This window comes from Salvelinus namaycush, chromosome 1, assembly GCF_016432855.1.
Source record: "Salvelinus namaycush isolate Seneca chromosome 1, SaNama_1.0, whole genome shotgun sequence".
Classification (NCBI taxonomy): Eukaryota; Metazoa; Chordata; class Actinopteri; order Salmoniformes; family Salmonidae; genus Salvelinus; species Salvelinus namaycush.
Window position 1 is genome coordinate 70009759 of NC_052307.1, and position 16742 is coordinate 70026500.

Here is a 16742-nt window from a genome sequence, read left to right on the forward strand (position 1 = left end):
ATACATTTTTTCAACTAAACGATGACAAAACAGATATCATGGGCCCAATATCCCTCATCAATAAACTGGGTCAACTCAACATGAAAATCTACAGCTGCACCATCCACTCCAACTCCACAGTCAGGAACCTTGGTGTTACATTTGACCCCACTCTGTCGTTGAACCCCACATGCGAAACATCACCAAGTCAGCCTTCTTCCACCTCAAAAACAACTCACAACTCAGACCTTCTCTCACTGACCTCAATGCTGAAAACCTCATTCACGCCTTTGTTTTATCAAGCCTGGACTACTGCAACGCCATTCTCTAGTCTCCCCGCCAAAACACTGGACAGACTTCAACATATAAAAAAATTCAGCTGCACAAGTCCTCATACACACACACCAGACCTTGGGACCACATCACCCCCATACTCATCAAACTCCACCAGCTCCCAGTTCAATAAAGCACACACTGGACTGGCACCCACATAACTTACTGACCTCCTCCACCCCTACCTGTTCACTGCGCTCATCAGACACTGGCCTGCTCACCATCCCTCACACCAGGCTCCGTTCCATTGAAGACGAGGATTTTAGCAGTGCAGGTCCCCAACTCCGGAACTCCCTCCACTCCATGTCAGAAACTCACAATGCATACACATATTCAAGTCCACACTAGACAGACCTCTTCACACAGGCTTATCCGTAGTCTCTGTTGTTTTAGTTGTTATATTTTCTAGCTCACTTCCTTGATTGGTTTGTCATGTTTAGTGTTCTCCATGGCTAGTCAGTCATCATGTTTAGTGTTCTACATGGCTAGTCTGTCATGTTCAGTGTTCTCCATGGCTAGTCAGTCATCATGTTTAGTGTTCTTCATGGCTAGTCTGTCATGTTCAGTGTTCTCCATGGCTAGTCAGTCATCATGTTTAGTGTTCTACATGGCTAGTCTGTCATGTTCAGTGTTCTCCATGGTTAGTCTGTCATCATGTTTAGTGTTCTCCATGGTTAATCTGTCATCATGTTTAGTGTTCTCCATGGTTAGTCTGTCATCATGTTTAGTGTTCTCCATGGTTAATCTGTAATCATGTGTAGTGTTCTCCATGGTTAGTCTGTCATCATGTTTAGTGTTCTCCATGGTTAATATGTCATCATGTTTAGTGTTCTCCATGGTTAATCTGTCATCATGTTTAGTGTTCTCCATGGTTAATCTGTCATCATGTTTAGTGTTCTCCATGGTTAATCTATCATCATGTTTAGTGTTCTCCATGGTTAATATGTCATCATGTTTAGTGTTCTCCATGGTTAATCTGTCATCATGTTTAGTGTTCTCCATGGTTAGTCTGTCATCATGTTTAGTGTTCTCCATGGTTAATCTGTCATCATGTTTAGTGTTCTCCATGGTTAATATGTCATCATGTTTAGTGTTCTCCATGGTTAATCTGTCATCATGTTTAGTGTTCTCCATGGTTAATCTGTCATCATGTTTAGTGTTCTCCATGGTTAGTCTGTCATCATGTGTAGTGTTCTCCATGGTTAATCTGTCATCATGTTTAGTGTTCTCCATGGATAATCTGTCATCATGTGTAGTGTTCTCCATGGTTAATCTGTCATCATGTTTAGTGTTCTACATGGTTAGTCTGTCATCATGTTTAGTGTTCTCCATGGATAATCTGTCATCATGTGTAGTGTTCTCCATGGTTAGTCTGTCATCATGTGTAGTGTTCTCCATGGTTAATCTGTCATCATGTTTAGTGTTCTCCATGGTTAATCTGTCATCATGTTTAGTGTTCTCCATGGTTAATATGTCATCATGTTTAGTGTTCTCCATGGTTAATCTGTCATCATGTTCAGTGTTCTCCATGGTTAATCTGTCATGTTCAGTGTTCTCCATGGTTAATCTGTCATCATGTTTAGTGTTCTCCATGGTTAGTCTGTCATCATGTTTAGTGTTCTCCATGGTTAGTCTGTCTTTATGTTTTGTGTTCTCCATGGTTAATCTGTCATCATGTTCAGTGTTCTCCATGGTTAATCTGTCATCATGTTTAGTGTTCTCCATGGTTAATCTGTCATCATGTTTAGTGTAATGGTATTTTTACATTATTTTTGTGATTTTGTTGCTTTTTATCATATATAAAGTGACTTTGGGTGTCGTGAAAAACACATCAAATAAAATGTATTATATCCTCCCCAGTATCAGAACAAGGTAATCAATGTACTTCCAGCAACCCAAATCATGTTAAATAAATCACCTTGTAAATGGATGGTGAGTTCTGCTTTATTCATGACATCTCACATGATCAGTAGACACTGGGGGGAATAAACAGATGGCCTTGTCATACAATGGCAAATGCCGGCAGGCAGTAGAGCCATAGCAAACCAAAGGTCAGGAAACACTGGGCCTGTCCATCTCATTTTCCATGACACCAGAGTCATGACATGGGGTCAGATAGCGGATTCTTGGGTGAGAAGCACATGAATACTACAATTGGTCATTCCTAACATGGAGGGCTACAGTATGATAGTGTGTGACGTGAGAGTTGGTTGATAAAGTTGTGTAAAATAAACCATAAAATGTTCTGTCAATTTCTTTAAAATAGAGCACATTGAAATGTACTTTTATACATAAAGTAAAACAATGTGTCACTATGTACTGCAACATTAATTCAAAATAGCGCACGTTTTTTAAAATTTTTGTACACATAATTATGTAAACACTCACCTACCAAGGAAAATAGTTATGCATTTCAGTCAGAACGTTAAAACAAAAAGATAACCAACATGAAAATCAGTTCTATAGATGTTAAAGGGATAGCTCACTCCAAAACAATGATTTTGGAATGAACTGTCCCTTTAATGAGGGTCTATTAGGGAATTCCCCTCAACCCCATTCCCTCTGTTCTGTCCCAAGGCTCTATGGGCAACTCTGGGTCCATTGTACTGTATATTATGAGTAATTTCATCTTATGTCAGCCAGTCAGTCAGATGGTGTCGTAGTGTCAGGCTGCTGTCATTTTTTTACCACAGTCTCCAGGTAGCCAATAAACCTTCTTAGGTTGACTTTGATGTTGTCCAGCACACACAGCTGCTCAGGGCTGTACTTTCCCTTCCCCTCTTTACGAATCTGCACACAGAGGACATATAATAGAGGACAGGAAACAGCAATTAAACAGATGACAACAGTGAGTTGCATAAAGAATGCATAAAAACGGTTCCTAGTGATGGGCTGCAGCTCTATTACCTTAGCCTTGAAGACGGGTTGAAGTGCCTTCAGAGCAGACAGTAAGTTGATGTTTTTAGCTGCTCTCTCTGCCTCGTCTCCATCTGCAAAAACATCAAACAGAGCATCCAGGGCCTCTCCACAAACCACAAGGTTGGCATCCTTTGTAGCAACTTGGAGTAAGGCATTGCCAATCATCTGTAAAAAGATATTGCAGTGTTTTTACATCATGGTCACAAAGTCAAGATGGGTTAATAAAACATTAAAAAAAGAAAGAAAAGAAGAACAAAAATAGTTAATTCAGAAGAAATCATAAGCTATCTAAAATACATTTCATACTAATCAAAAACTAGGGATGAAAATAATAAAGCACCTGCAGAGTTTCAGCTGTCCCCTTCTCTTTAGCCAGTGTGCTTCCTGTGATGCCTAGGATGGCCAGAGCATTCACCCTCACACTGACCACGTCACAGTGGGTCGCCGCCTCGCTCAGGCTCATCAGCTGCTGGGGAGTCATACACTGACAACACACACACAAACACAGACATAAACAATGAGTCATCCAAGAGACACATCGGGATAGTGTTATGGTATTGTATAAACTAACAAACAGATGACAGTAAGGCTAGGTAAAATGTACTTCAGAGGGAAATTCTCCTCCGCTTCAGTCAGCTGTCTTACCTGTGGGATTTTCATATAGGCTATGATCTGTAAGAGGGATCGCATGGCACTGGTAACTGCCTCAAGGAATTCCTCCTCCTTAGGGATCTCTGAGTCAGCAAATTAACCAAAAATAAATTATGAAAGAGACAATTACTCTCCTTTTTGTTAAGGTCATTGTTGTAAAAGTGAATCAACCTATCTAGTAAAATTAGGATTTAATACAAATAATGAAGAGATGGTACGACATGTAGATCTAACCTGGAGCACTGAAGACCAGCGTGGACAGGTGTTGTGCGACAGCCTGAAGAGCGGCTGCTCCCCCTAGGGACTCAGCGTCCATAGTAGACAGCATGTTGTGAAGGCACGTCAGGGCCCTGTACTGCACCCGATGCATCCTGGGGGGAAATTGATTTCAGTCAACTCCTAAAGGCAGGTAGCGGTGTGGTAAACAAAGAGTACACCAGTAATGCCATTATAAGCCAGAAAAATAGAGTACCTCAATCAAATGAGTGTACATGATGCATATTGGTTCAGGGTTACTAGGATCATGACAAACCTCTCAAATTATCTCGTGATCTACTATATCACAGAATATCTAGTGTCTCATTCTTTAAGGGCAAAGAAAATGACACCATGCTTGACAGATAATTACTTTTTCATCAAGATTTTCCAGGTGGGATTGTGACGACATACATCCATGGCCTCGCTGCTGGGGAACTGGGTCTTCTTGAGAACCTTGAACATATAGAGACATGGATGGTTATCACCTTCATACAGTGTAGTGGCTATAACAGAGACAGTAGGAACACACATTAGCCTAGTACCATGACATTACTTATTTTATATTTTGCATGTGAAAACAGAGGGAACATCAAAAAAGACAAACATGAGAAGTGAAGTGAAACAATTATGCTAGTTGAGGAAAGAAATCCCCCACACCTTCTCTGGGATATTGTGGTTGATTAGGGCCCCGTGGACCTCAGCAGACAGACACAGTGGGGACAGGAGGCTGGTGTTCCCTTCAGAGAGGCCGTCAGGACACATCTCACTCTCGTCGCTGCTCGACGCCTCCTCCCACTCATCGTCTGACAGGTCTACAAAAACAAACACACAATGAGTCACAACAACCGACGTACACCTCAAAAGCAACAAAAGCTAATTTTAAATCCTAAATATGCATTTGAGCATCAGACACAAATAAAAATACTGTCCTCTTATCTATGAACATGCTCCAGACAGCTGTGTCAAACAGTAATGAAAACAAAGCTCCCCAGGTCAGTACTACTCTGCTGCCCAAACACTGCTGCCCACAGCACTCACCATCAGAGCAGCACATGTTGACGATGATCTCCAAGGACGTCTGCTGGGCTGTCAGCAAGGCCGTCGCCTCCCTCAGCTCCTCCTTGCCCCTCTGGAGAAAGAAAAGCAGACTATTGACACTGCAGCAAGGACACAGCCACCTCCTACGTCCCTGAGGAAACCCTGCTATGTGTGTCCCTCTTTTCCTGTCTGGTGAACAAAGCAGTATCTCCCTGAGGAGGGCCACTACAGCTCTGAATACCAACTGCAATACTCTGTGCTACTTTATCAATATTCAGCTGTTTCACAGCATTCAACAGTGAGGAGTCAGGTACATACGCTGAATATTAAAAACTGAAAATGCAATACTCTTTACTTAACCCTGTCACTTTGGATCTCTATAACCATAACTCAAAAGGGTTTGATGGGTTTGTTTCTGAGTGAAAAAGGACAGGACTTACAGGTAGGAGGTCAGAGAAGTCTTTATCCATCTTGGTTGCCTTTCCATTCCTCCTCAGTCCAACCCCCTCCTCCTCATCATCATCCATCTCCTCTACAGCCATATTCCCTGCAGCTGCCTGGTGGTCCTCCATGTTCCCTGCCTCTGAGGCAGTGGCACTTCGGGCCACCTCAGCCTGGCGGAGCTGGGGTATCAGCGTGCCAGCATCCAGCTCCAAGCACTTGGACAGGGTGGCCATCAAGGCGTTGAGGGTCTGGGCCTGGCGGGCCGTGGGCAGGCTGCTCTTCAGGTTCCACACTGACCCTGTCAATGGACGGAGCACAAAGCACACAATGAGCACTGGAAACAGACTAGTTATTTAGTTAGGCTATTAACAACCTGCTTCCAAACTAGAGGTCGACCGATTAATCGGAATGGCCGATTAATTAGGGCCGATTTCAAGTTTTCATAACAATCGGTAATCGGCATTTTTGGACACCGATTATGGCCGATTACATTGCACTCCACGAGGAGACTGCGTGGCAGGCTGACTACCTGTTATGCGAGTGCAGCAAGGACCCAAGGTAAGGTGCTAGCTAGCATTAATCTTATAAAAAACAATCAATCCTAACATAATCACTAGTTAACTACACATGGTTGATGATATTACTAGTTATTCTAGCTTGTCCTGTGTTGCATATAATCGATGCGGTGCCTGTTAATTTATCATTGAATCACAGCCTACTTCGCCAAACGGGTAATTTAACAAGCGCATTCGCGAAAAAAGCACTGTCGCTGCACCAATGTGTACCTAACCATAAACATCAATGCCTTTCTTAAAATCAATACACAAGTATATATTTCTAAACATGCATATTTAGTTAATATTGCCTGCTAACATGATTTTCTTTTAACTAGGGAAATTGTGTCACTTCTCTTGCGTTCTGTGCAAGCAGAGTCAGGAAATATGCAGCAGTTTGGGCTGCCTGGCTCGTAGCGAACTGTGTGAAGACCATTTCTTCCTAACAAAGACCGTAATTAATTTGCCAGTATTATACATAATTATGACATAACATTGAAGGTTGTGCAATGTAACAGCAATATTTAGACTTAGGGATGCCACCCGTTAGATAAAATACGGAACGGTTCCGTATTTCACTGAAAGAATAAACGGTTTGTTTTCGAAATGATAGTTTCCGGATTTGACCATATTAATGACCTAAAGCACGTATTTCTGTGTGTTATTATATTATAATTAAGTCTATGATTTGATATTTGATAGAGCAGTCTGACTGAGCAGTGGAAGGCAGCAGCAGGCTCGTAAGCATTGATTCAAACAGCACTTTCCTGCATTTGCCAGCAGCTCTTCGCTGTGCTTCAAACATTGCGCTGTTTATAACTTCAAGCCTATCAACTCCCGAGATTAGGCTGGCAATACTAAAGTACCTATTAGAACATCCAATAGTCAAAGGTATATGAAATACAAATGGTATAGAGAGAAATAGTCCTATAATAACTACAACCTAAAACGTCTTACCTGGGAATATTGAAGACTCATGTTAAAAGGAACCACCAGCTTTCATATGTTCTGAGCAAGGAACTTAAACGTTAGCTTTTTTACATGGCACATATTGCACTTTTACTTTCTTCTCCAACACTTTGTTTTTGCATTATTTAAACCAAATTGAATGTTTCATTATTTATTTGAGACTAAATTGATTTTATTATTGTATTATATTAAGTTAAAATAAGTGTTCATTCAGTATTGTTGTAATTGTCATTATTACAAATATATAAATATAAAAATTAAAATAAATAAATAAATAAAAATCGGCCGGTTAATCGGTATCGGCTTTTTTTGGTCCTCCAATAATCGGTATCGGCGTTGAAAAATAATAATCGGTCGACCTCTATTCCAAACCCTGACTCTGACTTTAGTCAGAGAATGAATGCAGAGTGAATGACCGGTTGACATTGTGAGGTAAAAAAAATCTGTAAATAATGTGACAATAAAGATGTTGTAGCCATACCTGCAGCCAGTGTCCTGAGCAGTGTGTGAGCCATGTCCGCCTGTGAGGTTAGCAACACACTCTCTAGAGTCCCTAATACAGCATTGTTCATACTACACAGCAACTCTGCGTTGTCCTCAGTCACTGTGTGCAAACAGTGGGCTAAAGACAAAGAGGGAGCAGGGACTTACTACAAAATACATAATCAAGTCAAATATTTAAATGGTGAAAATGCTCATTAAAGTCGTGTGAAAATTGGTTTGATGAGACTAACCTGCAGACAAAGCCAGCTTGATGTTGTGAGTGTGTCGCTCTAGACACTGTAGGATAACATCCAGAATGCCTGCTTTGTTGAACACAGAGAGTGCCTGGCTACTGCTCTCACTGACAGACAGGGTGATGATACAACAGGAGAGTATGGTGTGAAAGAACCATAGAAACATTGGCAAGCTAACAGAATTGAATTGAATTTTGGATCTCTATGGGAAGGCTTCTCGACGCATGTTCAGATCACTAGGTGGAACTATGAAAGTAGGTTGACCGACCAGCTGACATTTGTGTTACTACTACTGTGACATTTACTACTTTTTTCTTACCAGAGATTCCACAGCAAGTTAACTGCTTCATTGGCTACATCTTCCACTGTGTTTTTCTGCCCTTTTAACGAGAGGGCATCATTGGTCTCAAACCCAGCACAGCACTGTGGAGAAACAGTACTGGGGTTCAGACACTATGAAAACACCAGACCTGGGTTCAAATACATGTGTATATGAGTATCTAATATACTTTTTTCAGTGAGAATTTTCAAATACACAGCCCAGAACAAGTACCTTTATTTGAGTATTTTCAATACCGTTTCCAAGTGTATTTCCAAATACATTAAAATATTCAAATACTTGTCTTTCAAATAAAATATAGGCCTAGCTATCTTAATACTTACTTTGAATGTATGTGAAAGTAATTGAGATATTTGAAGTAGTATTTGAACCCAGGTCTGGAAAACATACAGCCCTATAAAATAGCTATGCATTGATGTGACTAACCATCAAGGAATGGAGGTATGTAGATGCTTCACTTTTCAGACATGCACACCATGAAACATGTTGTTCAAAATGTGAAAAAACATAACCTTTGCGCTGCAGGGCCATACATTAACTTTAAGGTGTCAATCATGATAATGATTAATGAGGCAAGGCCTCACCTCTCGAAGCAGAGCAGTCAGAGGAGTCATGACGTCCTGTTTCACCATGTCCTCACACACCTCATGACCCCCACAGGCACTCAGGTTCCTGATGTGAGAAGAACACATCACTCAGTCGCTGAACGATAACTATCACATCAGTGCTAACAGTTAATTGAGGGTGTGGTATTTCAAGAGGACTCTCTCAGTGTCTGTTTAGCAAGCAAAAGCATCCTTCACTTACCTACTTCTGTCTTACAGCACATAATGGCTTCAACAACCATCTACATTCAAATCTAACATTTAGCACACACTCTGAACAATCTAGCAATATCTGATAGGCTTGATTCTCAGTCCAGACTCCACACCATCCCTCTCACATCTCTAAGGGGTTCTGTTAAGTGGCTAGTACTGGGTAGTGAACCTCCCTGTGGGAGGCCGAGGGCTCACCTGAGTGCCCCTGTGGCAGTCTCCCTGACGGCCAGGCTGCGGTCCAGCAGTAAGGGCCCGAGACGTCTCACCGCATCCCGCTGGAGGAAGCCTGGGATGGTCTGGCTCTGCTGCACCACGCGTGATATGTTGGCACAAGCAAACTCACGCACATCGGCACTGGGACTCTGCAACTAAACACATACAGTATAAACAGGGTTTATTTGGATATTCACTTTTTCATACCATCTCTGTGTTCTTTTATCTTCCAGTTGTATATGTGGGAAACACTGTTTAGTGGCACTGAACTAGATTTTACAACGTACCGAACAAAAATATAAAATGCAACAAGTTTACTGAGTTACAGTTCATATAAGAAAATCAGTCAGCTGAAATAAATTCATTAGGCCCGGCCTAATCTATGGATTTCACATGACTGGGCAGGGGAGCAGCCATGGGTTGGCCTGGGAGAATGAGTTTTTCTCCACAAAAGGGCTTTATTAGAGACAGAAATACTCTTCAGTTTCATCCGCTGTCCATGTGGCTGATCTCAGACGATCCCGCAGGTTTAGAAGCCGGATGTGGAGGTCCTGGGCTGGTGTGGTTTCACGGCATCTGCGGTTGAGGCCGGTTTGACGTTCTGCCAAATTCTCTAAAAACGATGTTGGAGGCGGCTTACGGTAGATAAATTAACATTCAATTCTCTGGCAACAGTTCTGGTGGACATTCCTGCAGTCAGCATGCCAATTGCACGCTTCCTCAAAACTTGATATATCTGTGGCATTATGCTGTGACAAAACTGCACATTTTTAGAGAGGCCTTTTATTGTCCCCAGCACAAGGTGCACCTGTTTAATGATCATGCTGTTTAATCTTCTTGATATGCCACACCTATGGATGGACTATGAGTTATTTTGGCAAAGGAGAAATGCTCACTAACATGGGTTTAAACAATTTGTGCACACAATTTGTGAAATACACTTTTTGTGCATATGCAAAACTTCTGGGATATTTTGTATCAGCTCATGAAACATGACCAACACTTTACATGTTGTGTTTATATTTTTGTTCGGTGTAGTTCTGTGAAATATTAATTAATATTATTTTGGGGGGGGGGGGGAGGGCACATTTGAGCATGATTATAAAAATGTAATAACACGTGTTTGCCTGTTTTTTGCATCTGCGGGAAGGTCCTTGGGAAGACATTTAATTTGTCCTATGGAAACATTGACATGCTTATGAAAAGCAGAACTGACCTGCAAGCTTTTCTAAAATAGAGTGCAACATCCATTAGACCGAAATAAAAGTACTGTGGTCAGATCTTGGGGCTCTTACTTTCTCCAATAACTCCCCAGCTGGAGAGTCGACTCCATCACAGACTTCATCGTGGTCCTCTTCCACTTCCTTTACAGCAGTTACCGACAGTCCCTCTGCGTTGAACTGTGGACGTCTAAATTTGTTAGTCTTACTTTTACCCATAGTTTATTTCGATCAATATCGCGTCTCACTTAATCTATCATGTAGTTGGCTGTCACACTCTCACGTTTCGCATCATTTTAAGCCATGTGGAACATCGGTGGAGATTCGTCGGGGTGCCGTAAAATGGTGCTTACTCTCGCAATGCAGAAGGGGTGTCGTATTTATGTCGCAAAGACGAGACCAGGGCCCCGTTTTTACGCTTCATAGATAAATCATTCTACTCCCTTCTTTGAAATAATGATCGGTCTAACATTGCTGGAAAACCACAAACTAATTTGTAGCGAATAGTGTTATCAAACAATGCTTAAACGTTTGAATACAATAAAAAACTGTAAAGATCAAATTACACATTGAGATTTACTTTCAAACAAGTTGTATAGACATTCACAATCTGGAGCAAAAGCATAACTGTCTACAGGTTGCAACCATATACTACAGTAAATCACAGGAAACACATATTCACACAAGTATTTATTAGGTATATAACAATTTGTTTAAAAATAGAAAGATATCTAAAACAAAATGCATGTCATCATTAGAAATGAACATCTGAACTCATGGCGAATGAGTTATGTCAAAGGGTGTGTGAGTACAGAAGCAGCTTTAAGGGAGACCGTAACACTGACTGAGATGCTGTTAAAAAGGCAGTTGATGTCCTCTCCCCTCACAATCCTTCATTAATACATAATGGAGCACATCAACATAAACACCCCTCAGTATTTCCCCAATCTCCTTCCTTCTTACATTGTTTCAGATCCTCCAAACAGGATTCTGGTCCTTGTGTCAGTCTGTTTTTCAGTGGCAATCAACATAGTCATTAAGAACATTTAATTTCCCACCCCCCCAAGAGTTTGTGGTTATTGGATGTGTGGCCGTGGTTTGAGAATTAGTTTCCCCGTCTGTAAAAGAGACAAAAACATCAAAGCCAATACAATGCATAGATGTACAGGCAATAATTCCAAATCATACTTTTAAATTATGTAAGGGATGGCCAAAAACAAGACAGCTGGATTGAATTGATTATGAATTAAGTTAACCTCAAAGAAGATGACTTATGCAACTTACATCATCGCAGGACATGTTGTATTCTGCTAAAACTGTCCGACAGCGAGCTGCAATACTTGGAGAGTGAGTTAATGGAGAATTGTCCTATTACTGAAGTAAATCTAAATAAATAAAACATATGTAAATGGTATGTTATAGAAGGGTCCAGACACTTTTCTTGTGATTTGGCTTGTTTTTGAGAAACTAACCAAAAAAGTGATTTCTCATTGCTTGTTGTGCAGTATCAGGGCAGACATGAACAAAATATTCCCAAAAAAACATCCTTTTGGAAACAAACACTCTCAGTATAGCGATATATAGGATTACTAAGGCCACCAGGTCCCTAGCTGTCATTTACCATCCAAACAGTATCACTACTTCCTTAATGGATTATTTTCAGTGCAATGATGTAGGTCTTTAGATATTGTACACATGAAATTGTGTAATTTCAAACTTTATCTGCAACGTTACAATCCATTTTGGTCAAGTAGCGCTGTTTCCCCCACGCAGTTATGCAGGCCGAGAGAGTACATAGACATAGCCCGCACAGCACTACTGGTAGAAGAAACGTATCGAGTTGCACAAAATGGAATATAACGTTGCGGATCAAGTTTGGAATGACACAATTGCATGTGTACAATATCTAAAGACCTGCATCACTACACTGAAAATTCTCCTTTAAGGAAGTAGTGACACTGTTTGGATTGTAAATGACAGCTATGGACCTGGTGGCCTTCTTCATAGTCCTGAGTAAATTAAGTGTGGAACTTTAAACAAGAGGAAGGATACATTGATGGTGCAACGACTCGTTTGTGTATTCCAGCAAAGAACAGAGCGATCAAAGTGATGCAGCTGATGGTGAAGAACGGATGGTTCCACAACGATGAGAAGAAAGACACCTGAGAAAGACAGCCAGAGGTACAGAGAGATTATACAGGCAAACACACACAACCAAACTAAAATCACAAACACACTGATCTGTGTGAAAGGTATCCTACTTTATCACATACACAATCAAGCTGTCATCACAAACACACTGACCTTCTGTGTGTCAGGGTCTATCAACCAGTTCCAGGCTCCAGTCGCCGTACAAACTGAGACCACTATTAGAATCACTGAAACAAATGTGAGATATTGATGTATATCCCCTGAAAACAAGTGGCAGAATAATGTAGGCCTGAATCCTTTACAATAAAATTCAAAATACTCAGGCTCGGAGGCCATTTACTCTTGAAATGTTACTGATTATGGTTTGAGAGTCGCAATGTAGTCATTGATTAGACAGAGTTGGAACTACAAATACTTACTTCGCCACCTCCCGGTTGCAGGTTGCAAACAGGAGACGTATTCTGTCAATCTTCTCTCAAAAGCTTTTAGGTCTGCAAAAACAAAAGCAGTTTTTGATGTTCTTGATCAAAACCATACAGAAGGAACATACAATATTCTTTTTTTGTGCTGTGCTTGATTGGTTTGGAACCGATGGAGTAATCCAAAAGTAAATAAACGATTGAATTATGTTTAGCTTGGACTGGCAAAACAAGCCTATAGTTAACGACCTTCTGAGATATCCAGGTTATGAATAGAATCAATCAAATGGGCTAAAGTGTGCGTATATGTTTGCATTGGTTAACAGTTCTGGTGAGCGTGCAGCGGTGGTCTTCTGGGGCTAACAACTACCGGTATGCTAACTATTTATAGCATAACTAGCTAGCCGGCTAATTAGATAGTGTAGCTAACAAGCCTTTGGGTGGATTTTTTTTGTACAAGTTAATGTCGAACCCCCGAGGAGGGAAATAAGCAAAAATGTAATTAGCTTGAGTTTGGTATTTTGACATTTACCAATTAATGTCCTTTAAAAGGTTAGCCTAGCTAGCTAGCTAGGTCATCGCGGCTGGCTAATCAAGCTAACAAACGACTCAAGTGAATTGCAAAGGCACGTTTGTCACCGTGCGTTTTACTTCAAAGCGAAACTTTACTTATAATAACATGCATCATGATTTGTGAAAAAAAAAAAGAATTTGCTTGCCATGTTGACTACCTTCGGCCTGTTCCAAGGAATTCATTGCTCTTCTCTCCGGCTGGTGGACGTGCTAGCTAGTTCTCCTGGGCAATTGGGGAAGGGCGAAAACCTTAACGTGGATTGGACGATTTCGAGAAATGTACGGTGATTGGTTTAAACAAGTAACTGCTACGGCGCAAACCCTAGCACCTACTCATCCACTCTTCAGATATTATATAAAAGTAGGTCGCAGAGACCAAATAACCAATGAATATATATTTGTTTAAAAGCATGTTTATTGAGTGTTCAAAGGCCGCACAATCAGCTCTGGTGAAATTAATTTTTAATATTGACAGAAAATACTGTAATGAAACAGGCAGGGAGCAGGTCTCGAACCCTCGACCTTCGAGCCCGAGGTCCGGCGCGCTATCGACTGTGCCGCAAAAGTTTGCTCGAACGGCAGTGTCGATTTCCGCGAGTATAAACCCAGGGTCGTTACAATACAAAATGTGTTTTGTAAATCTCACTGATCTCGTTGTGAGGAATCTTTGCTCAATGTAGCAGCACCTAGATTTGCCAAGGCTACATTACAATTACATCACATTAAATATTAAATGGTACAGGCAATCAAGTTCTTAAATAGTGTAGCCAGCTTTGTTGTTTTTGGGAACCAGCTTGTTTGCTAACAACACATTAAACATTTCCTTCAGCACTTTATCCACATCATCATCAGATATGTCTTTCATATCCAAAACATCAAAACCATCCTGGTTGTTGTAGGTGACCTCACTGAAGGTCCAGCCAATTAGAGCTCTGAATCCTGTAGCCGTCTGCAGTGAGCAGATGGACTTGTTGGTGAATAGAGACTTTGGATCTGTCTGAAGGCAGTGGGAAGTCTCTAGGAAATGATCAACCCCACGGGGAACCAGGGTGAAGCCGTAGATCTTCTTGGTTGGGCTCTTGTCTACCAGAGGCGAGTTGGTAAAGGCCTCATTGAGAACCAGAGGCTTTCGACCAGTCTTCTCCAGGGTCCACAGGTCTCCATCTTGTATGAGACGGAAGACACCAGGGGATTGTGGCTGGTCCTTCCCGGAGACGAGCTCAAGAGGGTGCCATATTTGGGAGGATACCCCAAAGCTCACGTCTGCAATGTAAGCAGTCCCATCAATGACCACCTTGTTGATGAGGTGAGAGTCTATTGGCCCGAACTGGTTTATGGTGTTGTTGTAGACTCTTGAACCCAGTGTTACTGGATTATAACCCATCTCTTTTAGTACCCAAGCAAAGAGGAGGTTATTCTCACAACACCAACCCCCCCGATTGCTCCTCACAATCTTATTGAAAATCAACTCATGGTCCATAGTGATCTTCTCACCACAGTGAATGCTGAGGTTTTCAAATGGTATTGACATCACATGGTGTTTGTGGACCTGGTTCAGTGTTTCAAGGTCTGGTTTAGAAAATGGGCCGTAGAACCCGATCCTCTTGAAGTACTCTTCCAGATTCATTTTGTCCTAAGAGTTAACAAAACAAAGACACTGCATGAGTTTCTGCTTTTGCATGATTTACGACTACATATACAGAAACTGACATCCGCTAATGTCTCATTCACAATTTGTTTTTCACATAGAGTAAGATCCTCTTTGCAATTGAAACACCACCATGTAGGCATTATCCTTGAATTGAAGGATAAAAGATTAAAGAATAGACAAAAACTTGGGATACACAAGGATACTACATGGAGGCACAGGCAGCTATTTTTCATTTCCATTTGATGATTACTTACTTTCAAAGGCAGTGAAAAATTAGCTTCTCAAAGTATTGCTTGCTGTTCAGAGTTCTTCAGGGCAAGAAGGGCAAAGCAGTTGTGCATTAAAAGAGATAAGAATGGCTCTTGCATGACAAAACAACTGAGCACCCTAGACTTTGCTCATGTACTGGAAAGCAATACTAAAGTTCACGAGTGAGCCTTGCATAAGGGTCCTCACTTGTAAAACACTGGAGCCTTGTGGTGTGTATGGGAAGTGTTGTACATTTCAGATACACTGACATATTTATTTTATTTTTATTTCACCTTTATTTAACCAGGTAGGCTAGTTGAGAACAAGTTCTCCTTTACAACTGCGACCTGGCCAAGATAAAGCAAAGCAGTGCGACACAAACAACAACACAGAGTTACACATGGAATAAACAAACATACAGTCAATAACACAATAGAAAAGTCTATATACAGTGTGTGCAAATGAGGTAAGATTAAGGAGGTAAGGCAATAAATAGGCCATAGTAGCGAAATAATTACAATTTAGAAATGAATCACTGGAGTGATAGATGTGCAGAAGATGAATGTGCAAGTAGAGATACTGGGGTGTAAAGGAGCAAAAAATAAATATAACAATATGGGGATGAGGTATTTGAATGGGCTATTTACAGATGGGCTTTGTACAGGTGCAATGATCTGTAAGCTGCTCTGACAGCTGATGTTTAAAGTTAGAGAGGGAGATATGAGTCTCCAGCTTCAGTGATTTTTGCAATTCGTTCCAGTCATTGGCAGCAGAGAACTGGAAGGAAAGGTGGCCAAATGAGGAGTTGGCTTTGGGGGTGATCAGTGAACTATAACTGCTGGAGCGCGTGCTACGGGTGGGTGCTGCTATGGTGACCAGTGAGCTGAGATAAGGCATGCTTTACCTAGCAAAGACTTATAGATGACCTGGAGCCATTGGGTTTGGCGACGAATATGAAGCGAGGGCCAGCCAACGAGAGCATACAGGTCGCAGTGGTGGGTAGTATATGGGGCTTTGGTGACAAAACAGATGGCACTGTGATAGACTGCATCCAATTTGCTGGAGTGATGGAGGCTATTTTGTAAATGACATCGCCGGAGTCAAGGATCGGTAGGATAGTCAGTTTTACTAGGGTATGTTAGGCAGCATGAGTGAAGGATGCTTTGTTGCAAAATAGGAAGCAGATTCTAGATTTAATTTTGGATTGGAGATGCTTAATGTGAGTC

The 16742-nt window shown here is 41.3% G+C and overlaps 3 protein-coding genes across 4 annotated transcripts; all 3 read right to left on the reverse strand.

The window, feature by feature from the left end:
- Positions 1 to 2555: 2555 nt before the first annotated feature.
- Positions 2556 to 10692, reverse strand: LOC120056559 (HEAT repeat-containing protein 3-like). The gene is made up of 15 exons (XM_039004745.1): positions 10549 to 10692; positions 9236 to 9408; positions 8807 to 8894; positions 8202 to 8305; positions 7880 to 7989; positions 7627 to 7767; positions 5619 to 5920; positions 5179 to 5269; positions 4798 to 4952; positions 4511 to 4593; positions 4117 to 4253; positions 3877 to 3965; positions 3572 to 3715; positions 3220 to 3396; positions 2556 to 3102 (listed from the first exon to the last, which is right to left on the reverse strand). The coding sequence occupies exons 1-15, from the start codon at positions 10690 to 10692 to the stop codon at positions 2989 to 2991; spliced, it is 2052 nt and encodes a 683-aa protein (XP_038860673.1). The 3' UTR covers positions 2556 to 2988.
- Positions 10693 to 11148: 456 nt separating this feature from the next.
- LOC120056567 (nuclear envelope phosphatase-regulatory subunit 1) lies at positions 11149 to 13897 on the reverse strand. 2 transcript variants are annotated; one of them, XM_039004766.1, is made up of 6 exons: positions 13775 to 13897; positions 13044 to 13115; positions 12778 to 12851; positions 12526 to 12635; positions 11758 to 11812; positions 11149 to 11591 (listed from the first exon to the last, which is right to left on the reverse strand). In XM_039004766.1, the coding sequence occupies exons 1-6, from the start codon at positions 13797 to 13799 to the stop codon at positions 11550 to 11552; spliced, it is 378 nt and encodes a 125-aa protein (XP_038860694.1). In that variant the 5' UTR covers positions 13800 to 13897; the 3' UTR covers positions 11149 to 11549. The 2 variants fall into 2 exon arrangements, with proteins under 2 accessions (XP_038860694.1, XP_038860685.1); XM_039004757.1 differs by having other exon boundaries at positions 13763 to 13881.
- Positions 13898 to 14013: 116 nt separating this feature from the next.
- On the reverse strand, positions 14014 to 15663 carry LOC120056583 (arylamine N-acetyltransferase, pineal gland isozyme NAT-10-like). Its single transcript, XM_039004776.1, has 2 exons — positions 15522 to 15663; positions 14014 to 15249 (listed from the first exon to the last, which is right to left on the reverse strand). The coding sequence occupies exon 2, from the start codon at positions 15241 to 15243 to the stop codon at positions 14371 to 14373; it is 873 nt and encodes a 290-aa protein (XP_038860704.1). The 5' UTR covers positions 15244 to 15249; positions 15522 to 15663; the 3' UTR covers positions 14014 to 14370.
- Between the last annotated feature and the right edge of the window lie 1079 nt (positions 15664 to 16742).